Source organism: Pristis pectinata, chromosome 40, assembly GCF_009764475.1.
Source record: "Pristis pectinata isolate sPriPec2 chromosome 40, sPriPec2.1.pri, whole genome shotgun sequence".
NCBI classification, from domain to species: Eukaryota; Metazoa; Chordata; class Chondrichthyes; order Rhinopristiformes; family Pristidae; genus Pristis; species Pristis pectinata.
Genome location: NC_067443.1, coordinates 3,107,740 through 3,133,329, shown reverse-complemented (window position 1 = coordinate 3,133,329; position 25,590 = coordinate 3,107,740). Strand labels below are relative to the sequence as shown.

At 48.1% G+C, this 25,590-nt stretch overlaps 1 protein-coding gene across 1 annotated transcript in view; it reads right to left on the bottom strand.

The window, feature by feature from the left end:
• Positions 1–2,771: 2,771 nt before the first annotated feature.
• Positions 2,772–25,590, bottom strand: part of LOC127587515 (mothers against decapentaplegic homolog 6-like) — a 33,557-nt gene continuing 10,738 nt past the window's right edge. The window contains exons 3-5 of the mRNA XM_052045906.1: positions 20,498–20,557; positions 15,784–15,858; positions 2,772–9,073 (exon numbers count right to left, since the gene is read on the bottom strand). Of these exons, the coding sequence (XP_051901866.1) occupies positions 8,532–9,073; positions 15,784–15,858; positions 20,498–20,557 (677 nt within the window). The 3' untranslated portion in view covers positions 2,772–8,531. The remainder of the gene's footprint in view (positions 9,074–15,783; positions 15,859–20,497; positions 20,558–25,590) is intronic.

Sequence of the window (25,590 nt, the reverse complement as noted above, 5' to 3'; positions counted from 1 at the left end):
ATAGAAAGCATCCTATCCGGATGCATCACTGCTTGGTACGGCAACTGCTCTGCCCGGGACCACAAGAAACTGCAGAGAGTTGTGGACACAGACCATCGCATCACGGACACCAGCCTCCCCTCCTTGGACTCTGTCTTTACCTCTCGCTGTCTCGGTGAAGCGGCCAGCATAATCAAAGACCCCTCCCACCCAGGTCATTCTCTCTTCTCTCCTCTTCCATCGGGGAGAAGGGCACATACCACCAGACTTAAGGACAGCTTCTACCCCACTGTGATAAGACTATTGAATGGTTCCCTTATACGATGAGATGGACTATGACTTCACAATCTATCTTCTGTGACCTTGCACCTTATTGCACTGCACTTTCTCTGTAGCTGTGACACTTTACTCTGTACTTTTACTGTATTTACCTGTACTACCTCAATGCACTCTGTAACTAACCCAATATAACTGCTCTGTGTAATGAATTGACCTGTACAATCGGTATGCAAGACAAGTTTTTCACTGTACCTGACAATAATAAACCAATACCAATACGTACCAGCAGAAGTGTTTAATTCGGCATCATGTTCAGCACAGACATGGTGGGCTGAAGGGCCTGTTCCTGTGCTGTACTGTTCTATGTTCTATATTATTTGTAAATTATGAACGTTTCAGTCTTGTATCGCAGAGATAGAAGAAACAGCACAAGGTTAATGCATTATAATGGTTGAGTTTCATTACTGCAATTTGGATAAGAATGTACAAGGCATGATTAGTAAGTTTGCAGATGACACTAAAATAGGTGGTCTAGTGGACAATGATGAAGGTTATCAAAAATTATAGGGGGATCTTGATCAGCTAAGTGGGCCAAGGAATGGCAAATGGAGTTCAATTCAGATAAGTGCGTGGTGTTGCATTTTGGGAAGTCAAATCCAGGTAGGACTTTCACAGTGAACAGCAGGGCCCTGGAGAGTGTTGCAGAACAGGGGGACTTTGGAGTTCAAGTACACGGTTCACTGAAAGTGGAGTCAAAGGTAGACAGGGTGGTGAAGAAGGCTTTTGGCACACTGGCCTTCATAAGTCAGGGCATTGAGTATAAAAGTTGGGAGGTCACCATGCGGTTGTACAGGACATCGGTGAGGCAGCACTTGGAGGATTGTGTTCAGTTTTGGTCACCCTGCTATAGGAAAGATGTTATTAAACTAGAAAGGGTGCAGAAAATATTTACAAGGATGTTACCAGGACTTGAAGGACTGAGTTACAGGGAGAGGTTGGACAGGTTAGGACTTTATTCCTTGGAGCGTAGGAGACTGAGAGGTGATCTTATAGAGGTGTGTAAGGTCATGAGGGCCATAGATAGAGTGAATGCACACCTTTTCCCAGGGTTGGGGAATCAAGGCTTAAGGTGAGAGGGGAGAGATTTAAGATATCTTTATTAGTCACATGTACATCGAAACACAGGGAAATGCATCTTTTGCGTAGAGTGTTCTGGGGGCAGCCCGCAAGTGTTGCCACACTTCCGGCACCAACATAGCATGCCCACAACTTCCTAACCCGTACGACTTTGGAACGTGGGAGGAAACCGGAGCACCCAGAGGAAACCCACGCAGACATGGGGAGAACGTACAAACTCCTTACAGTGGCAGGATTTGAACCCGAGTTGCTGGCGCTGTAAAGCGTTACGCTAGCCGCTACACTACTGTACCTGCCCAGTCTAATAGGAACCCAAGGGTCAGCTTTTTCACCCAGAGGGTGGATAATATATGGAACGAGCTGCCAGGGGAAGTGGTTGAGGCAGGTACAACAACTTTTAAAAGGTACTTGGGCAGGTACCTGGATGGGAAAGGTTTAGAGGGTTATGGGCAAAATGCAGGCAAATAGGACTGGCTTAGATGGCATCTTGGTTGGCATGGACCAGTTGGTCCAAAGGACCTGTTTCCGTGCTGTGTGACTCTATGACAACCACCAGGCTACATTTAATCTAGGTACAGGGCCTGAAAAAGATAAACTTCCAAGCATGGTGAATAGATCCCAAAAACTAAGCAACAGAGAAAGAAATATAGTTTGCAACACTTCCTGAAAAAACTATAACAACAGGGAACTGTAGAGATGGGAAGAGATACCAGTGTCGATCATTGGTACACAAAATTGGTAAATTAAAAGTTATTTATTATTGTCACGTGTACCGAGGGACAGTGAAAAACTTTGTTTTGCATGCCATCCATACAGATCATTTCATCACATCAGTACATCGAGGTAGTACAAGGGAAAAGCAATAACAGAATGCTGAATAAAGTGTTAGTTACAGAGAAAGTGCAGTGGAGGCAGACAATAAGTGGCAAGGGTCACAATGAGGTAGATTGTGAGGTCAAGAGTCCATCTTATCATAGTAGGGGACCATTCAATAGTCTTATAACAGCGGGACAGAAGCTGTCCTTGAGCCTGGTGGTACTTTGCATCCTCTGCAAGATGGGGGGGGGGGGGGGAGGAGAGAGACTGTCTAGGGTAGGAGGGGGTCTTTGATTATGTTGGCTGCTTTAGCAAAGCAGCGATAAGTGTAGACAGAATCCACAGAGGGGAGGCTGGTTTTCGTGATGTGCTGACAGGAGGATAGAGTTAAAACCAGAATGGAGATGGTCATGGATAATGAGGCAGGTCACAGTGGAACTTTAAAAGTGCAAGAATTTCAAAATTAGAGCTGTAATCATGAAATGGTTCTCCTTGGTTCTGCAGGTTTGAGTCACGCAAGCAAATTACAACCCACACCATTCGCTCTGTACAACACAAAGTCTCCAGGTGAATAAAATGTGAGTTTATTAGCATACATTTTACTTAGCATCTTTAAGGATAGCTAGGTGTGATATACTGGCAATTGACAAAGTGCATTTAGTCTCCTTTGTAGTCCTTGTATACATTTGAAAATACATAAATAATCACTATGTAAACACCTCCATATTTACAATTATAATATTTTAATATAAATCTTTATATTAAATCTGAGCATATATATTGAGAAGGTTTCTCCTTCTGATCAACTCTAATCAAAGGAGAATTTGTCCGTATATTGGCATCTGTTTTAACGTACAAGTGATGGAAATGGGTATCAACAGCTTTGATGGTTCTCCAACTAAGCGTGGTACAATTCCAATAATCTGCTATCCGATTGTCTGGCATCTGGCTCACAAGGAGATGGATCCCTTTAAGCTCACCGGGGTCCTGTTTACCACGCTCCTGGGTTGCGTTCCCCATGCTCTCTTTAACCCGTGCACTGAAACGTTTATTACGCCATTGTGTAAAAATGAATTAAATCTGGGCTGGGATATTAACAGGAGCAACATCCACTAGTCTGGAAAATCTGCAAATCCACTACCAAAGTCCCAAGGATGATGGATTATCAGAGTTCCACTGTACAAAGTTGTTGCTAGAATTTCAGTGACACACACCAGTGGGCAAAGAAAATTGTCATGCAGGAACATGAGGGGGCTACAGAGAAACAAAATGATACCACACACTATTCCAACTCCAGAGTCTGTCCTTCCAGGCGTGATGTGCGGGGGAAGCATTGAGCCCCGTTAAGATTTGTGGCTGTGTGATTTGCCATTAATGCATTTTGAAGAGTGGCAGTGAGTTGAAGTGGTCTTACAAAGCAGTGCACTCCTTTATCATTGTAAAAGGGGGTCACGTCTGTGACAAACAGAACTGACCAACAAAGAAACAGACCGACACCAGGATCACCTAGTGGGGAGAGGTAGCCCAATGGAATCAGACATTGACTCTTATAGCAAGAGCAGCAGGAGGTTTTTTAACATACAAAACCAGATACCAGAGAAGCCAGTGGGGACAATTCATTCCCAACAGCTGGTCCCCTCCGAGATGGGCATCAATGGATTATCAGTATTAAAGTTGAGTGAAATTCCTGTATAAATGAGTGGAATTCCACCTTGCGGAGAGGTTTACAACAAAAATCAACCCAACTGATTTGGTCCAAATTGTTTATCAAACAGCCACCTGCACAAGAGAGACGAGGGAGCTCCACTCGAGTAACATTTGACCAAAGATTATGCAGAGATGTTCACGCACAAGATCTTCCCCAAACACCAATGGTGGACGGTAACGGTCTTTTCCCCAGGGTAGGGGAACCGAAAACTGGAGGGGCATAGGTTCAGGGTGAGAGATTTAAAAAAGGGGGCAACTTTTTCCACACAGAGGTGGTGGGTCTATGGAATGAGCTGCCAGAGGAAGTGGCTGAGGCAGGTACAGTACAACAGTATCATTTAAGAAGCACTTGGACAGGTACATGGAGGGGCGAGGCTTGGAGGGATATGGGCCGAACGCTGGAAATTGGGACTGGCTGGGTGGGCACTGTGGTTGGCACAGACTGGTTGAGCCAAAGGGCCTGTATCCCTGCTGTATGACTATGACCAGAATAGTTAGTCTTACCAACAAGGAAACTCAAGTCACAATAATAAGGATGCTGCCAGGCGGCATCAGTGGGGAAAGGTCATCTCCCACCCATCTCTGCTGTCCAATTTCTTACTCAAGTCACAGGACCTGATCAGCTTTACTGGGCACCATCCATCCACTTTGTTTAAAAAATAACCAAAAAGATACCATGATAATGGGTAGAAAACATCACACCCATAAAAAAGGGGGGAATTAAGACAGAGACAAGTGACCGCAGATGCTGGAACCTGGAGCAACGCGCAAGATGCTGGAGGAACTCAGCAGGTCAGGCAGCATCTGTGGAGGGAAATGGACAGTCGATGTTTAGGGTCGAGACCCTTCATCAGGACTGAGAGTGGGGGGAGACAGTATAAAGAGGTGAGGGGAAAGGGTGGAGCAAGCAATGGGTGGATCCAGGTGAGGAGGGCTGATAGGCAGATGGGAAGGAGGGAGATTAAGTCTCTGCACTGGGACAGGTTGGTTCAGATCCATATATAAATGGCACCCATCTAAACTGGACTGCACAAAACCTTCCAAGCTACAGTTGTGGCTGCTTTACCCCCAGCCGCTCCAGCTCCCCCTTCCAATTAACACACATAGCCCTGCCATAATTTTTGATCAAAGTATCATCAGCTTGAAACGTTAGTCCTGGTTCTCTCTCCGTGAATGCTGTGTGACCTGCCGACTATTTCCTGTCCATGTTTATGGTGTGTTTTGTTTTGTTGGCTGGGTTCTCCTGACTTCTGAAATGCAAGGCATGTTTGTAGTCATGCTCCTATACAGCACATACAATGTCAAGAACGTGGAGCTATCGGGCCCATACTAGCTCTTTGATAGTCTCCTGTGTTCCTCTACAGCCCTCCAAAGGTCAATTCAAAGGTTAATCTCAAATCCTTTTCCATTGCATTTCCAAGTGAAATCGCAAGTCCATCACTCGCAAAGCCAGTCATTTGGTCAGCAGGTACTGTATGCTTGTGTCCTATAACCCAGGAGGAGTGTGATATGGCCCCAGGGTCCCTGCTGGTTCCCAGAGTAGTACCATCTCTCCTCATTTCCCTGTGCTCCTGCAACAACTTCTCCCTCAAGACATGCCAGTCCACTCCCCTTCAATGAACTGGTGTGTGTGTGGGGGGGGGGGGGGGTTAGGGCGAAAGGTTGCCCATGTCTTGTACAGTGTAATGAGGGACAGCCAGTGGTAGATATACTGATACAACTCTGGTAGTGCACATACAGGCCTGTCACTTGTGCACAAGCAGATCCCACTAACTGTTTGTCTTGCAATTCACAACAGCAGCCAAAACACAGATTTCCTCATTGACTATTGTATATCCTTACAACACAAGGCCATTCAGTCCATCAGTTCTATGCCAACACTCAAAGCAACCACAATCCCCACTTACTTTACCTGCAACCTGTTCTCTCTCGCATGCCTGTCAACCCCCTGCCACTACTCCCACCCCTCACCCACACACTAGGGGGCCAACTTACAGTGACCAACTAGCCCACCAACCCACACATCTTTGGAATGCAGGAGGAAACCAGAGCACCTGAGGGAAACCCACAGGGTCACAGAACGTGCAAACTCCACACACGGACACAGACAATGCTGGAAGTCGGGATCGAACCCGGGTCTCCAGGGCTGCGAGGCAGTTGCTCTACCTGCTGCACCACCCCACCCTCCCATTATAGAGTCATACAGCACAGAAATAGGCCCTTTGGTCCAATTCATCCATGCCGACCAAGACTCCCATCCAAGCTAGTCCCATTTGCCCACGTGTGGCCCATAACCTTCCAAACCTCTCCCATCCATGTTCCTGTCCAACTGTCTTTTAAATGTTGTTCATGTACCTGCCTCAACCACCTCCTCTGGCAGCTCGTTCCACATACCCACCACCCTTTGTTGCCCCTCAAGTTCCTATTAAATCTCTCTCCCCTCTCACCTTAAATCCACAACCTCTAGTTCTCGATTTCCCAACCCTGGGAAAAAGACTGAGTGCGTTCACCCTATCAATGCCCCTCAGGATTTTACACACATCAGTCTGCATAATTCCCAGCTGTTGGACATCCCCATTTAGAAGTCCTTTGCCTGGGTAGACAACAGCCCTTGGGGGGGCGGGAGGTGGAAAGAAAGGGGTGCAAATGTGGAGAATGAGAACGGGCACACACCCCTTACTCAAGAGTTCAACTGGAACTCTTCTGGGCAGCAAGACTTCCCCCAAACTAGGACGCAGGCAAGCGTTGGGTTGCGATTAAAATATTTTGCCTCACTTCGATACAAGAAAGGGTTTAATCAGACATTTTTCCATCCTCAAGCTCACTACCCTCCCTTGACAAATCATGCCAAGGTATTCACTGCTCCAACACATCATATCCAAGCACTCTGGCCCATCAAGTATCTGCCAACCATCCATCACCCATTTACACACATCCCATTTTATCCTCCTCACGTTCCTCTCAACCCATTCTCACATCCCTCCCCCTCCCCAGATGCTACCCCTCACCCACACACTAAGGGGCCAATTAACCCACCCACCCCGCACGTTGTTGGGGTGTGGGAAGGAACTGGAGCACCCGGGTGGAAACCCAAACCCACGCGGTTACAGGGAGAACGTGCAAGCTCCACACACACACAGCACCGGAGGTCGGGATCAAACCCAGGTCTCTGGAGCTGTGAAGCGACAGCTCTGCCCGCTGCACCACTCTTGCCTCAACAACGCACGAAGCCCAACGAGGACATCGCAGTGCAGGCAGGGACTCCGACACAGTGTGTGCACACTTTTACAAACACAAGGAACCCCCAAGGTGGGATTTGAAAGGGGGTGGGGGGGGGTCCAAGGGAAGGAAAAAAAGTTAAGATTTATTCACCTCTCCTACCACTGAAATAAATCCATTCGCAAGATGACACTGAAGAGTAAAAACTCTCATTTACGGATGGGGATCCTTCTTCCCTGCAAACTTGGCGATCTTTAAAATCTATTGGAAAGGATTTTGAAAGTACACGCAGAGAGAAGATACTCAGTTGTGTCATAGTTGCCCACTATTTCCGTGCTGACCACTGTAGCTCTCTGCACTAATCCCATCACCCGTGTTGAGTCCATAGCCTTCTAGACCTTGGCGATTCAAGAGCCTGTTCCGATGCTTCTTAAATGCTGTGTCTCTGCCTCCAAGGCCCCCTCAGGCAGTGCGTTCCAGATTCCAACCCCCCCCCCCCCCCAGGAGAAAGAAAAATCACCCTCAGATCCCGTCCAAATCTCCTACCTCTCGCCTTAAACCATGCCCTCTTTGTCCTAGACACTTGCACCAAGTGGGAAAGATTCTTATTATCTACCACCACCATCCCCCCACAATTCTGTACACCTATCAGATCCCCCCCCCTCAACCTCCAGCCTCTCCTCATAATGGAAACACTCCATCCCAGGCCCCGCGCTGGGGTATCTCCTCCGCACCCTCTCCAGCGTAGTCTCTTCCTTCCTGTAGTGACCAGAACTGCGCACAGCATGTGCAGAGGCCATTAGTACGCGAACCACCACGAAATCTGGTGGGGTTCTACAGGAAAGACGAACAGGCTGGGGGAGGGGGTGGTCATGTTAGGAAGGAGGCAAACCTGCAGGAGAGAAACAGCCCAAAACGAAGGGTCTACCAGGAATCCTGGAGCTGGAGGAGGTGGGAGAGCGAGGCTGGACTGAAGAGCTCTTGAGGAATTGTGGCCTGATGCTCAATAGTGGGTTCGTGGTGCAGAGGGAGCTGGCAGAAAGGGAGAGATCAACATCCAAAACGATCCTCACCAGGCAACTCGACATTACGATGGGTCCTCGGCCCGAGGACGGGAAGTGCGGCAAGGTGTGGGGGGGTTGGGGAAGGGGGAGGGGGCTTGAAGCTGAGGGCAGATTGTTCGGGGAGGTTGGAGGGAAACCAGAAAGGACAGTGGGGAGCTGGCAGAGGAGGAGGTCACTAGCAGGGTAATCTCCCCCAGCACCAACCCCCGGAACCAGCAAAGTCCAGCAAGGTTCCAACTGGCCTCACCAGGAACAGCAAGAGGCAAAAAGGTGGCAAGGAGGTGGGAGGAGGGAGAGGGAAGGATTCCTATCAGCAAGGAGGACAATCCTTCAAGAGTGGTTCAGCAGTATCTCCAACCAGCAGGGGCACGAAGTGATGAACTGCCTGGAATAGCAGGGGCCCCAGCCTTTCGCGAAGCTTATCCGGACACTGTTGGGATCGTAGGGGCCGTCGGAAAGATCAGGGGGGGCGGCCGCCCGCTGCAAGGCACACGACTTGGCGTAGTCGAAGACTTTGACGGAGTAGCCGGGCAGCACCTTGTGGACAGACAGCAGGCGGGAGCTGGGAAGGCCCAGGGTGGGGGAGTTGACGAAGACGGGGTGCTGGCTGCGGTTGTAGACCCAGACCCCGTCCCGCTCCCTGCTCAGCAGAACCCCGCCGCCGATCTTGCCCCGCGTCCGCCTCACCATCTCGTGGCGATTCGCCACGTGCAGCTGGCCCAGGCAGAAGCCGTTGCCGCGGGGCAGGTCGCAGAAAACGCCCACCGAAGGCTCGTGGACCGCGTAGAGACGGCCCACTCTGGTCCTGTGCTCCCAATACGCCACACTGCACCAGTGCCCCTCTCTGGGCAGGTATGGAGACACGCCAAAATCTGCAAGACAGGGTTATGACACTCAACGACACAGGACAAAAATCAGAGCACGTCCAAAAATAAAATAACCCCAAGAAACTGATGTAGGAACTCGGCAGGTCAGGCAGCGTCCATGAAGGGAATGGTCAGCTGACATCCATTTTCCATCTCCCCCCCCCCCACCAATGCTGCCTTGACCCACCGAGTTCCTCCAGTGTTGTGTATGTTGCACCAGATTCCAGCACCTCCACTCCCTCTCGTGTCCCCAAGAAACTTGAGGCTTTTTTTTTAAAAAGATAGATAAAACTGGTTTCCCGTCTACTTCATATAGACTGTAAAATAGCTGGGGTCCCAAGCACCAATCCCTGGGGTACCCCACTAATTAGAGCCCAAAGACAATCCACTTATTCGTAGTTATACAGCACAGAAACGGGCCCTTCGGCCCAACTCGTCTAACGACCTGGGTTCAATGCCGGCCATTGTCTGTAAGGAGTTTGTACGTTCTCCCCGCATCTGCGTGGGTTTCCTCCGGTTTCCTCCCACATTCCAAAGACGTACGAGTTAGGAAGTTGTGGGCATGCTATGTTGGTGCCGGAAGTGTGGTGACACTTGCAGGCTGCCCCCCAGAACACTCTACACAAAAGATGCATTTCACTGTGTGTTTCGATGTACACGTGACTAATAAATAAATCTTATCTGGTATAAGTTGCCTGCCTGAGCTAGTCCCATATCCCTCTAAACTTTTCCTATGTATATACCCATCTAAATGTCTCTTTAATGTCATTATTGTATCCACCACTTTCTCTGACAGCTCTGTATGACTCCGTCCTAGCATGATTGCAAATTGGAAGGCCAGGTACGCGAATAGGAAAGGTTTAAGAGGGGTATGGGCCAAACGAGGCTTAGATGGGAATCTTGGTTGGCATGGACCAATTGGGCCGAAGGGCCTGTTTCCATGCTGTATAACTCTATGACAGAGTCTGTCCTAGCTCATTTCATATACCCACCACCCTCTGCGTGAAAGAAGTTGCCCCTCAGGTCTCCTTTAAATCTTTCCCCTCACACCTTAAACCTATTGGTTACTGGAGTACTATTGCCACATGTACCGAGATACAGTGAGAAGCTTTTGTTTGCGTGCCATCCAGACAGCTCATTCCGTACGCGAGTACATTGAGGTAGTAAAAAGAGAAACAGAATGCAGAATATGGTGGTACATTTTCAGAGTGCAGTGCAGGCAGAGAAATAAAGTGCAAGGGGCCATGATGAGGTCAAGTGATTTTAGTCAGAAAATACACAAAATCGACTCATGGACATCGGTAAAAATAAAGCCCCTTCATCATCTCAGGAAGACCTGTACCCCACGACCTACCTTGTTGTGACCTTGCACCTTATTGCACTGCACTCTCTCTGTAGCCATACTTCACTCTGTACTGTTATTGTTTTTACCTGTACTACATCAATGCACTCTGTACTAACTCAATGTAACGGCACTGTGTAATGAATTGACCTGTACGAATGGTATGCGAGACAGGTTTTTCACTGTACCTCAGTACAAGTGACAATAATAAACCAATACTTCCCATCTGCACTCATCATATCACCAGCCCCCACCCCATCACATTCTTCTACCACCCACCTATATTAGGGGACAATTCACAGTAGCCTATTAACCCACCAAGCTGGCACACCCACAGGGTCTGGGAGGAAGCCCACGCGGTCACAAGGAGAACGTGCAAGCTCCACGTACAGACAGCACCAGAGGTCAGGAACATACCTCAGTCCTTAGAGCTGAAAGTCAGTGGCTCTACTAGTGCACCATCTTACCTCAGTTTTAAAATCAGTCTCACTTCATTAGTTTTCCATTGCAAATCCATAGAAGATTAACAAGAAAGATAACTTTTAATTTTGTCGCTTGGTATCTGGTAGTACGATGGTTAAGTTACTGGACTAGCATGCAGTAGGCAAGAGCATTCATTGAGAAACACATTTAATAAAAATCATAGTCATGCAGCAGGGAAACAGGCCCTTCGGCCCAACTCGTCCATGCTGACCACAGTGGCTTCCTGAGCTCGTCCCATTTGCCTGCGTTTGGCCCACATCCCTCTCAATCTTTCATATCCGTGCTCAATACAAGAGGGCATGGCTTTAAAGTAATGGGTGGGAAGTTCAAGGGAGATATCAAAGAAAGGTTTTTTTTAACCCAGAGAGTGGTTGGGGCGTGGAATGTTCTGCCTGGGGCGGTGGTGGAGGCAGGTACATTGATCAAATTCAAGAGATTGCTAGATAAGCATATGGAGGAATTTAAAATAGAGGGATATGTGGGAAGAAGGGGTTAGATAGTCTTAGGTGAGGTTTAATGGTCGGCATAACATTGTGGGCCAAAGGGCCTGTATTGTGCTGTACTGTTCTATGATATCCACGTACCCATCCAAATATATTTCAAATGGTGTAATTGTACACACCTCCACCACTTCCTCTGGCAGTTCATTCCATGTACCCACCACCCTATATGTAGAAAAACTTGCCCCTTTAAATCTTTCCCCTCTCACCTTAAACCTACACCCTCTAGTTTTAGACTCCCCCTACCCTGGGGAAAAAGACTGACCATGCACATTACCTACACCCCTCATGATTTTATAAACCTCCATAAGGTCACCCCTCAGCCTCCTTCGCTCCAGGGAAAACAGCCCCAGCTCGTCCAGCCTCTCCTTATAACTCGAGCCCTCCGATCCCAGCAACATCCCCGTGAATCTTTCCTGCCCCCTCTCCAGCTGAATCACATCCTTCCAATAGTACAATGACCAGAACTGCACACAATATTCCTGGTGTGGTCTCGCCCTTTCCGAGGAAAGCAATCCCAGCCTATCCAGTCTCTCCCTATAACTCAAGCCCTCCAGTCCCAGCAACATCCGTGTGAATCTTTTCTGCACCCTCTCTAGCTTACCCTAATTGGGCAGGGAGGACATTAGAGTCACATACAGCACAGAAACAGGCCCTTTGGCCCAACTGGTCCATGCCGACCAAGATTCCCCTCTACGCCAGTCCCATTTGCCCAAGTTTGGCCCATGTCCCTCATGTACCTGTCCAGGTGTCTTTTAGAAGTGTGGAGGATCAGAGGGATCTTGGGGTCCAAGTCCATAGGACGCTCAAAGCAGCTGCACAGGTTGACTCTGGTTAGGAAGGCATATGGTGTAATGTCCTTCATCAATCGGGGAATTGAATTTAGGAGCCGAGAGGTAATGCTGCAGCTATATAGGACCCTGGTCAGACCCCACTTGGAGTACTGTGCTCAGTTCTGGTTGCCTCACTACAGGAAGAATGTGGAAGCCATAGAAAGGCTGCAGAGGAGATTTACAAGGATGCTGCCTGGATTGGGGAGCATGCCTCATGAAAACAGGTTGAGTGAACTCGGCCTTTTCTCCTTGAAGCGACGGAGGATGAGGGGTGACCTGATAGAGGTGTATGAGAGGCATTGATTGTGTGGATAGTCAGCGGCTTTTTCCCCCAAGGCTGAGATAGTGGCCACAAGAGGACACAGGTTTAAGGTGCTGGGGAGTAGGTACAGAGGAGATGTCAGGGGTAAGTTTTTTTTTACTCAGAGTGGCGAGTGCGTGGAATGGGCTGCCGGCAACAGTGGTGGAGACGGATACGATAGGGTCTTTTAAGAGACTGTTGGATAGGTATATGGAGCTGAGAAAAATAGAGGGCTATGGGTAAGCCTAGTAATTTCTAAGGTAGGGACATGTTCGGCACAGCTTTGTGGGCCGAAGGGCCTGAATTGTGCTGTAGGTTTTCTATGTTTCTAAAAGCTGTTAATGTACCTGCCTCTACCACTTCATCCTACATATGGACCACCCTATGGGCAATGAAGTTGCCCCTCAGTTTTCTATTAAATCTCTCCCCTCTCATCTTAAACCTGTGCACTCTTTGATTCCTGATTCCCAACCCTGGGGGGAAAAAAAAGACTGCGTGCGTTACGAGAAGGTTAATGGGGATCAGGATTAGGATCAGTTAGTCCTGACAGGAGCTGGAGATGGAAGGGGCAAGGCTGTGGTAAAGGTCAGCGAGCGAGCACAGCACAGCAGTAATGGGACCAGACATTCTGACTGCTGTGTTGTGGTCATGGGGCTCCCCCACCTACAACAGAAAGCAGCCAAGCACTACTCCTGGGAGCACAGCCAAGTGCACAACTTCTTTTTTTGAAAAAGTGTTCCTTAGAATGTGCGTCAAGGCACATTGTGCTCCGCTGTTGTGCTAGCTTTGATTTCCTCTGGCAGGGTCCAGAGGGAAGGGTGTCCAAAAATAACTGTCAAAACTCCACGTATTGGAGTGGGGGGGCGGGGGGGAGGGAGTGGAAAAGAGGGGACTTTTTTTTGAATGGATTTAGTTTCTGGTTTTGGGGGGGGGGGGGGGGGGTGGGGAGAGAGGTGGTGGAGGAGGAAGAGTTTATTTACTGATTTATCCAAATAGCAACAGGAAACAGATCAAGACAGTGTCCTGCACTCGATCCAAGATTGTTACAGGACAAATACAGACCCAACAAGCCTTACTTACTTCATCCCATGATAAAAGTGGTCTAACAACAAGCACATGATAATAATAGACAGTCCCTCGCTTCCGTTCAAAACTCTGAACTGTCAGGGAAAATGGGAGTGAGGTAATGGGAAGGTGGGAGTGGGGAAATCACTCAGCCCAATAGCTCTCCTTCTCGCTCTGCACAGCCAGAAACCAAACCGACATCCGACAGACCGCGTCAGCTTTCCTCCAATGGCACCCCTCTCACCCAGCTCAGGAAGGGTTAGGGTGAAGGTCTTCGTCGGTAAGAGTGACCGCTCTAGATTAGTCATAGAGTCACACAGCACAGACACAGGCCCTTCAGCCCAGCTCATCCATGCCGACTGTGCTACCCGGCGAGCTAATCCACTACAGGATTTGGAGAGCGTGCAGAAGAGGTTCACCAGGATGCTGGCTGGATTAGAGGGCATGTGCTACAAGGAGAGGTTGGACAAACTTGGGTTGTTTTCTCTGGAGCAGAGGCTGAGGGGAGACCTGATAGAAGTTTATAAAATTATGAGACACACAGATAGGGTAGACAGTCAGAATCTTTTTCCCAGGATAGAAATATCAAACATTCGCTTTGCTCAGTATCTAACCCCTGCTGCCCAGTCCTGGGAGTGTGTTAGAGTCTAGAGGAAGCTTTACTGTGTCTGTAACCTGTGCCGCCCCTCCCCAGGAGTGTACGTGACGGGACAGTGTAGAGGGAACTGTGTCCAACCCAGTTATCTATGGCCCACAAGAACACATTCCATTTCTGCTGTTGGAAAACACCCTCACTTTAACGGTAAATGAAATACAAACGGCAGCTGCTGGAAATCTGAAATAAAAGCAGAGGATGCTGCAAGCACTCAGTAAGTCAGGCAGCATTTGTAGAGGGAGAGCGCGCTAGAGAGAGAGAGAGAGACACACACACACACACACACACACACACACAGAGCTAGAGAGAGAGAGAGAGAGGAGGGAGAGAGAATGTTTCAAGTGAATTTCCTTCATCAGAAGTGGCAAACTTCTGAAGCTGTCACGCCATTCAATAAGCAACTCTGATAAAGAGTCTTCAACCCTTTGGCTGTTTTCCTTCCCACTGGAGCTGCCCAGCCTGTTGAGCATTGCCACCAGCTCCTGTTAGTACCTCTCGAATGTTGTTGAAGCTGCCCTCTCCACCTGCTTGGATGAGTTCGCTTCAACAACACTCGAGAAGCTCGACACCATCCAGGACACAGCAGCCCACCCGATAGGCACCCCATTCACTCACTGCACCACTGATGCACAGTAGCAGCGGTTTGTACCATCTGCAGGACGCACTGCAGCAACTCACCAAGACTCGTCAGACAGCACCTTCCAAACCCACCACCTCTACCAGCTAGAAGGACAAGGGCTGCAAAAGCACGGGGAACACCACCCCCTGGGAGTTGCCCTCCGAGCCACACACCGTCCCAACTCAGAAATATATCACTGTTGCTTCACCATCGCTGAGTCAAGATCCTGGAACTCCTTCGCTGACAGCACTGTGGGTACACCCACACCTCAAGGACTGCAGCGGTTCAAGAAGGCAGCTCACCACCGCCTTCTCAAGGGCAGCTAGGGGAGGGCAATTAAATGCTGGTTCAACCTGTTAAGCCCGTATGCCTTGAATGAATATTTTTAAAGAAGTTCCCCTTTTAATAGTATCCACCAGAACACAAGACTCAAAGAGAAAGTATCAAACTTGAACAGATACATGGATAGGAAAGGTTTAGAGGGATACGGGCCAAACACGGGCAAATGGGGACACAAGAGAGACGACAGATGCTGGAAATCTGGAGTAACACACACAAAATGCTGGAGGAACTCAGTGGGTCAGGCAGCTTCTGTGGAGGGAAGTGGACCCACCTACCTTCCCCCTCCATCACCCACCAACTTGTGCTCCACCCCTTCTTCTTGAAGGGTCTCGGCCCTAAACGTCAACTGTCCATTTCCTTCCACAGATGCTGCCTGACCCACCGAGTTCCTCCAGCATTTTGTGTGCGTTGCTGCGTGAAAATGGGACCAGCTTAGATGGTGAGAACAAAGGGGAACGATACATCATAAATATGGTCCCAAGACCATTACACCCACTCCCATCCCTCCCGTAGTCAAGACATTGAACCAGTAGCCCCACCCAACTGTAGTGATATTACTGGCACTCTTGTCCTTACCTGGCCATATCTCACTCGTGTTGTTGGAAGGCTCAATCGCCCTGTGATCATGAGTTAATTTGTGTTCCAGGAAATCTAAGGGGTGGGGATGGGGGGGGGGGGGTGAAGACATTTTACATCAGTCAACAACATTCACAACTGCAAAACCCGTTTGGACAAGCCAAGAGTTAAAAATAGGAGTGCGCATTGACGAAAATGTCACTGGCAAGATCCAGCATTTATGGCCCGTGAACTGGATGAATGTCTTAGAACAACACGTCAACCTCAGTGCTGCGGATTTGGAGTCACTGAGGCTAGACTGGGCAAGATACTGGACTTGAGAAACAAATGTTTTTTTTAAAAAACAAAATACTACAGAGGGAAACAGGATCTTGGGGCGGAGCAGTTCAGCCACCAGTAGAGACTGGATTTTCTTTGGAGACGATGGAGGTGTATAAAATTTAAGAGGAGCATAATTAGGGCAGACAGTGGAAAACCTTCTCCCCTTAGCAGAGATGTGTATAATCAGAGGACACATGTCAGACCATAAGACATAGGAGCAGAATTAGATCATTCGGCCCATCGAGTCTGCTCCACCATTCGATCATGGCTGATTTCGTTTTCCCTCTCAACCCCATTCTGCCTTCTCCCTATGAAACCCTTAGTAATCAAGGACCTTTCAACCTCCACTTTAAATACACCCAATGACTTGGCCTCCACCGCCCTCTGTGGCAATGAATTCCACAGATTCACCACCCCTCTGGTGGAAGAGATTCCTCCTCATCTCTGTTGTAAAGGGATGTCCTTTTATTCTGAGGCTGTGCCCTCTGGTCCTAGAGTATCCTACTGATGGAAACATCCTCTCTATCCAGGCCTTTCACTAGTCAGTAGGTTTCAATGAGAATCCCCCCACCACCCACCCCCAATTCTCCCATTCTTCTAAACTCCAGCGAGTACAGGCCCAGAGTCATCAAATGCTACGTTTAGGGTAAGAGATAGGAGGTTTAATGAGGAAGATTCCCTGAAAGTGACCACACAGGTATTCAGGGTGGTGAAGGTTTGGCAGGCCGGCCTTCATTGGTCAGGGCATGGAGTACAAGATTTAGGACATCATGTTACAGCTGTTACAAGATGTTGGTGAGACCACACTTGGAGTATTGTGTGTAGTTCTGGTCAGCCAGCTGTAGGAAGGTGTCATTAAAGTAGAAAGGGTGCAGGAAACATTCACAAGGACGTTCCCAGGACTGGAGAGCTTGAGTTATAAGGAGAAGCTGGACAGACTGGGACTGTTTTCCCTGGAGCGAAGGCGGCTGAGGGGTGACCTTACAGAGGTTTACAAGATCATGAGAGGCATAGATAAGATGTAATGGTCACAGTCTTTTCCCCAGAGTAGGGGAGTCTAAAACTAGAGGGCACAGGTTTGTGAGAGGGGAGAGATTTAAAGGGGACCTGAGGGGCAACTTTTCCCCCAGAGGGTGGTGGGTATATGGAACGAGCTGCCAGAGGAACTGGTATAGAAGTGGGTACAATTGCAAAGATTAAAAGGCATTTGGACAGGTACCTGGATAGGAAAGGTTTAGAGGGATATGGGCCAAACGCAGGCAAATGGGACTCGCACAGGAAGCCACTGTGGTCGGCATGGACGAGTTGGGCTGAAGGGCCTGTTTCCGTGCTGTATGACTCAAAGATTCTTTTCAGAAGATGGTTGGAATCTGGAACTTACTGCCTGAAGGGATGGTGGAGACAGACTCACAACATTTTAGTATCTAGAGGAGCACTCGAACTGCCAAGGCCTACAAGGATATGGGCCAAATGATGGCAAATGGGATTAGTACAGATGGCTATCATACACACAATGGGCCAAAGGGCCTGTTTCCATATAGTACAACTCTCGAGTGATGGAAGCACTCACGGGTCAGGCAGCATCGGTGAAGGGGAATCATTTACCATTTCAGATCAAACATCCTTTACGTTCCAAGCTTCAACCTTAACCACTTCTCGCTCCACAGACACTGCCTGACCTGCTGAGTGTTTCCAGCATTTTCAGATTTCCACAAACTGCAAAGTTTTAAGAGTCACACAGCACAAAAACAGGCCCATCAGCCCAACTCATCCATGCCGACTGTGTTGCCCAGCGAGCTAGTCCCATCTGCCCGTGTTTGGCACATAGCCCTCGAAACCCCTCCTATCCATGTACTCATCTAGATGGCTTTTAAACGTTGCTCATGTGCCCATTGTGTGAAGAAGCTGTCCCTGATGTCCCTTTCAAATCTCTCGCCTCCGATCTTAAACCTCTGTCTTTTTCCCAGGGAGGGGGTGCTTAAAAACAAGAGGGCAAAGCGCTTTCACCCTGTCTATGCCCCTCATGATCTTATATACCTCCATTAGGTCACACCCCTCCCCAATCTCCTACGTTCCAGGGAATAAAATCCCAGTCTACGCAACCTCTCCTTGTAACTCAGGCACCCAAGTCCAGGCAACATCCTGGGAAATCTTTTCTGCACTCTTTCTAGTTTGACGTAACAGATTTTAAGATTTTTATTTTAAATACTGCAACCTGGTTATTTACACAGGTTGGAGTCTGGGGCACGCTCCTTCCAGACGAGGTGGAGGCAATTTCCATTGTGGCCCTCAAGAGGAATTGGGTAAAGCCACAGTGAAGGCGAGATCGCACCGGGTACGTTGACAGCATCAGATGTCAGGATCAAATGCAGGTGGGGAGCCAGCATAATTCCAAGTCGGGACAGTGGAGGGGGAACCTGTGGGTGGTGGTGCTCCCCTGCACCCGCTGCCCTTGGCGGGAGAGGTGGTAGGTTTGGGAGATGCTGAGGGAGTAGCCTGGGCAAGAGCACTATGTAGATGGTGCACACTGCAGCCCCTGTGCGCCGGTGGAGGGAGGGGGCGTCTAGGCTGGTGTATGGATTGCCAATTGATCTGCACTCAATACTGAAAATAATCTGAAGACTAACGCAGTCCCGACTTAAACATCTGGGAGGTCGGAAATACACAAATCAGGGGTACACAGTCTTCTTCAAACCACATCCAGTGCACCGTGCAGTTCTGAATGCCAGACCTCAGGCAGGAGGTACCAGCCTTGTAGCAGAAGCAGTGCTGAGCGACTTGCAAGAAAGGGGGACTCCCAAGTAATGTAAAACGTATCCCTGGAATTGGGAGCGACAAGGAGATTTGACGAACGTTTAAAATGTATCTGGGAGAACTGACAGGTGGATAGAGAGCCTAGTTTCACTGGTTGGGAAGTCACAGACTCATAGTCTTGCAATATGGAAATGGGCCCTTCAGACCACCAAGTCCCTGATGACGAATCCTAGCTGAGAGGTAATGCTGCAGCTATGTAGGACCCTGGTCAGACCCCACTTGGAGTACTATGTTCAGTTCTGGTCGCCTCACTACAGGAAGGATGTGGAAGCCATAGAGTGGGTGCAGAGGAGATATACAAGGATGCTGCCTGGAAAGCAGAGCATGCCTTATGAAAGGAGGTTGAGGGAACTCGGCCTTTTCTCCTTGGAGCGACAGAGGATGAGGGGTGACCTGATAGAGGTGTATAAGATGATGAGAGGCATTGATCGGGTGGATAGTCAGAGGCTTTTCCCCAGGGCTGAAATGGTTGCCAGGTTTAAGGTGCTGGGAAGTAGGTAGAGGAGATGTCGGGGTAGGTTTTTTTTTTAATTAGAGAGTGGTGAGTGTGTGGAATGGGCTGCCGGCAACGGAGGTGGAGGTGGATACGATAGGGTCTTAAGAGACTTTTGGATAGATACATGGGGCTGAGAAAAATAGAGGGCTGGGGGTAAGCCTAGTAATTTCTAGGGTAGGGACATGTTCAGCACAGCTTTGTGGGCCGAAGGGCCTGAATTGTGCTGTAGGTTTTCTATGTTTTTACACTCATGTCCATTTTATTCTCCCCGCATTCCCATCTACTACCCCCATAAGCCACCATTTACAAACACACTGGGGAGGGGAGCAGTTTACAGCGGCCAACTAACCCAGTGACCCGGCACATCTTTGGGATGTGGGAGGGAACCGGAGCCCGGGGGGGGTGGGAAACGACCCACACGGTCACAGGGAGAATGCGCAAACTCCACGCACACAGAGCGCCGGAGGTCGGGACTGAACCCAGGACTCTGGAGCCGTGAGGCAGTGGCTCTACCCGCTGTGCCACTGGGAGGACAGAATCCCAAACTTTAGTCAGCAGATTTCAGACATGAAGTTTGGAAACTCTTCTACCACAAGGGGAAAATTTGGAACTCCCTTCTACAAGTGACAATTGATGTCAAGTCAATTGGTAATGATTAAAAATCTGATCAATAGATTCATCAACTGCTAAGGGACACGGAGGAGGGTGTACATCTGGGATATCAATTGGTCAGGATACCAAGTTGATTGAGCAGGTTCTAGGGACCTCCATTTAGAACACAGAACATTACAGCACAGTACAGGCCCTTCAGCCCACAATGTTGTGCCGACATTTTATCCTGCTCTAAGATCTATCTAACCCTTCCCTCCCACATGGTCCCCCATTTCTCTATCATGTGTCTATCTAAGAGTCTCTTAAATGTCCCTAATACATCTGCCCCCACAACCTCTGCTGGCAGTGCATTCCACGCACCCACCACTGTGTAAAAAAAACTTGAGATTTGCAGATACAGACAAAATTACACGGGGAACCTCAACACCAAAGGCTCACGTAACAAGCAAAGGCAGCCAGGTGTAAACTTGCCATCAATGTTGTTCTGGTTTTTGCTTGGAGACAGCTTGGAGTAAGGTGGCGGAGGAGTTTCTGGAAAAAAAAACATTTGTTGGTCTTTTAATTTGGAAATGGAGAGCTCTCATACTTCAGAGAGTACAAACAGTTCATACAGTAAGTCTAAGCAACTTTAGACAAAATTGACATCTAGACTAACACAATTGGGCATAATCTGCAGATCTTTCAAACCACAAAGCAAGTCATGGGATCTCAAACTTCTTAGAAATTAACCATTTCAATATCTCAAACCTACTGCTAGAAGATTAGCCCAATTTTATTATTCCAGCCATTGAATCGTAGAAAGATACAGCACAGAAACAGGCCCTTCTGCCCACCGAGTCTGTGCTAACTGTCAACCACCCATTTACACTAATCCTACATTAGTTCAGTTTTTTATTCCCCCCCCCTCCCCCCCAGATTTTACCACTCACCTACAAACTAGGGGCAATTTACAGCAGCCAATTAACCTAATTAAGTTGTGGGCGTGCTATGTTGGCACCGGAAGCATGGCAACACTTGCGGGCTGCCCCCAGAACACTTCGCGCAAAAGATGCATTTCACTGTGTGTTTCGATGTACGTGACTAATAAAGAAATCTTATCAACCCGCATGTCATTGGGATGTGGTGGGAACCTACACGATCACAGGGAGAATGTGCACACTCCACACAGACAGGGCCCCCAAGGTCAGGATTGAACCTGGGTCTCTGGCACTGAGCACACACCACTGTGGTAAAGCATCTGTTCTTCTGGTCCCACTCCTATGTTCTTATTATAGGTATAATTTTAGCAATCAAAAGTTACGCTTTGAAAATGACTTTACAGTGCACTTTCTGCACCACTGTGCTGCCCAATTTAAACAGCAGCTCCCATTGCCTACGTGGGTCAGGAAACCGGAGGAGAGCAGAGACAATGATCACGTTCAAAAAGGTCAGCACTAGAGGGAGCAACCTGTAGGGTTGAGGGGAAAGGAGTAGGGGTTGTTGGGATTGTTGTACTAGCCCCAATGGGCCGAATGCTCTCTTGTAGCAGTACAAATTGACCTGTATGATTGGTATGCAAAACAAGTTTTTCCACTGTACCTCCGTACAAGTGACAATAATAAACCAATACCAATTTTATGACTGAACATGGAACAGTACAGCACAGGAACAGGCCCTTCAGCCCTCGATGTCTGTGTCGAATACAATGCCAAATTAAACTAAATCTCTTCTGCCTGCATTTGATCCATCTCCATCCATATGTGTGCATCTAACAGCCCCTTAAATGCCACATCTCCATCCATATGTGTGCATCTAACAGCCCCTTAAATGCCACTATCGTATCTGCTTCCACCACTACCCCTGGCAGCTTGTTCCAGGCACCCACCACTCTCTGTGTAAAAAAAACAAAGGCCACAGACATCTCCTTTAAGGCACGGTAGTGCAGCAGTTAGCGTAACGCTATTACAGCACCAGCGACCCGGGTTCAATTCCGTCCACTGTCTGTAAGGGGTTTGTACGTTCTCCCCGTGTGTCTGCGTGGGTTTCCTCCGGGTCCTCCGGTTTCCTCCCACATTCCAAAGACGTACGGGTCAGGAAGTTGTGGGCGTGCTATGTTGGCGCCAGAAGCGTGGAGACACTTATGGGCTGCCCCCAGAACACTATACGCAAAAGATGCATTTCACTGTGTGTTTCCATGTACATGTGACCAATAAAGATATCTTACACAAATCCTACCCCTCCCACCTTCAATGCATGTCTTCTATTACTTGACATTTCTACCCTGGGGAGAAAGATAAGAGTAGACAGTCAGAATCGATGTCTTTCATAATATTATAAACTTCTCTCAGGTTGCCCGTCAGCCTCCGACACTCCATTAATAAATCTCACTATTAGCACAATAACGTCCTGAAGCACATACAGAGAACTCCAGGTCATCATCGACTTGACTCATTACCCTCTGTGAAGCAGTGAGGATAATGGAGTTCTCTATAAGCGCTTCAGAGACCTAGATCTAAAGACGTCACCGAACCCAGCACATCGCAGAAACCAGCCTCCCCTCCATGGACTCTGTCTATACCTCTCGCTGCCCTGGCGAAGCAGCCAGCATAATCAAAGACCCCACCCACCCGGGACATTCTCTCTTCTCCCCTCTCCCATCAGGGAAAAGATACAGGAGCCTGAGGCTCAAGGACAGCTTCTACCCCACTGTGATACGACTATTGAACGGTTCCCTTATACAATGAGATGGACTCTTGACCTCACAATCTACCTTGTTGTGACCTTGCACCTTATTGTCTACCTGCAATGCACTTCCCTGTAGCTGTGACACTTTACTCTGTATTCTGTTATTGTTTTTACCCTGTACTACCTCAATGCACTGTATAATTAATTGATCTGTACTTACAAGACAAGTTTTTCCACTGTACCTCAGTACAAATGACAGTAATAAACCAGTACCAAGAGATTGTCTCCACAAAATCACCCCAAATTCACTGGAAGAATAAGTAAGCCGAAGTCAGCATCCTCTCCCAGGTCGACTGATTGCACCTAGTGTTGTTATTCTCACATCCTACACCAGACTCCCAAAAACAAACGCACTATTCAAAACCCAGAGATTTCCAGAGATTCAAGGAGCCTCCATGAAGAATTGCAACATCCTCAGCGACCTCTTGGAATCTGTGACCCGTGATCACCCAAGTGGAGAAGGAGCATTCAGGATGGGATTGAGTACATAGAGGCCGTGCATCAGGACAACACAGAGGTCCCATGTAGGCAGCAGAAGGAGTGGACTGCCTCAAACCGCCACCCAACCCAGCCCACATCCGAATACAATGAATGAATGACATCCACTCCTTTCAGAACAGTCCACTGGCAAGGTTGTGGTATGCAAAGCAGTCCCAACCTCAACACCGGAAAAACACAGTCAAGAAAAATGCACAAGTTGATCTCCAAACAGCAAAGGCTGGCACCAGTTGCAAATTCCAAAAGTCTTGGAAAAGCAGCCTGGCACATTTCCCAGAATGGTTTTTTTTTTATTGAGTATTGCAAAGAGCAGGCAACAGTGCCAACACAACTCCAGAGGCGAAGCACACAACGAAGTTTGGACTGACCTGCTTAAGCTCAAGACTGAGACGGTGGTGTGCTGTCCTTCAAGCCAGAGGTTAAACATCAATGGAAAAGACACCTTTGGAAGACCCGGAGACACAAGAATCTGGAGCAACAATCTCCTGGAGGAACTGCTGAGTTCCTCCAGTAGATTGGTTGTTGCTTTGGAAGATCCAAGTAGTTTTACCAACTGCAAGAAACTGCAGAGAGTTGTGGACACAGCCCAGCGCATTACAGACACCAGCCTCCCCTCCGTGGACTCTGACTTTACCTCTCGTTGTCTTGGTGAAGCAGCCAGCATAATCAAAGACCCCACCCACCTGGGTCATTCTCTCTTCTCTCCTCTTCCATCGGGTAGAAGATACAGGAGCCTGAGGGCACGTACCACCAGACTTAAGGACAGCTTCTACCCCACTGTGATAAGACCATTTAATGGTTACCTTATACAATGAGATGGACTATGACGTCATGATCTACCTTGTTGTGACCTTGCACCTTATTTCTCTGCACTCTCTGTAGCTGTGGCACTTTACTCTGTAGTGTTATTGTTTTTACCTGTACTACATCAATGCACTCTGTACTGACTCAATGTAACTGCACTGTGTAATGAATTGACCTGTACGATCGGTTTGTAAGACAAGCTTTTCACTGTACCTCGGTACAAGTGACAATAATAAACCAATACCTGGTTACTCACTCAACTAACACCAGGTTATCTGATAAATTGGTGAATTGGTTTATTATTGTCACATGTAAAACTTTGTTCTGCATACCATCCAATGCATTTCACCCCATCAATGTATCATATGGCCCACCATCCTGGCCATGCCATCTTCTCACAGCTCCCATCGGGCAGGAGGTACAGAAGCCTGAAGTCCCCACACCACCAGGTTCGGGAACAACTATTCAGTTCTTGAGCCAACCAGCACAACCCTAATCACTGCCTCAGTACAGCAACACTGGGACCACTTTGCATTAAAATGGACTTTTGTCTTGTTCTAATTGTGTTCTTTCTTGTAAAAATTGTGTGCAACTTATGTTTAATGAATGCCGCTTACATGATGCTCTGTGCCTGTGATGCTGCTGCAAGTAAGTTTTCCACTGCACCTGTGCACACAAGTACGTGTGCATACAACAATAAACTCGACTTTGACTTTGAGGTAGTACAAGGGAAAAGCAATAACAGAATGCAGAATAAAGTGTTACAGTTACAGAGAAAGTGCAGTGCAGCCAGACAATAAGGTGCAAGGGCCACAATGAGGTAGATTGTGAGGTCAGGAGTCCATCTTATCGTACTAGCGGAACATTCAATAGTCTTATAACAGCGGGATAGAAGCTGTCCTTGAGCCTGGTGGTACGTGCTTTCAGGCTTTTGTATTTAATCACATTGCTTTATGTGCTGTGAAACATTACAAAGCAACAGCACTGCGTAAAAAAGGATTTGACCAATAAAAACTGTGGCATTCCCATACACAATTTCTATCCAGTTTTAGTAAACTTATCCACAAGATGTGAACGCCAGCATTTGTTGTCCATCACCATTCCACTGGTGGGTCTGGACTTATCTAAATCGGCCAGATCAGCTAAGGTCAGCAGAATTCCTTCCTTAAAAATAACATTAGCAGACTCAAGAAGTTGGTGAGGCCACATATGGAAAATTGTGTTCAGTTTTGGTCACCCTGCTATAGGAAAGATGCTATTACTCTGGAAAGAGCAGAGGAGATTTAGGAGGATGTTGCCGGGACTCGAGGGACTGAGTTATGGAGAGAGGTTGAGCAGATTGGGACTTTATTCATTGGAACGTAGGACAATGAGGAGTGACCTTATAGAAGTGTATAAAATAATGAGGGGCATAGATAGGGTGAATGTGCACCATCTTTTTCCCCAGTGTTGGGGAATCAAAAACTAGAGGGCATAGGTTTAAGGGGAGAGATTTAATAGGAACTTGAGGGGCAACTTTTTCACCCCCTATATGGAAT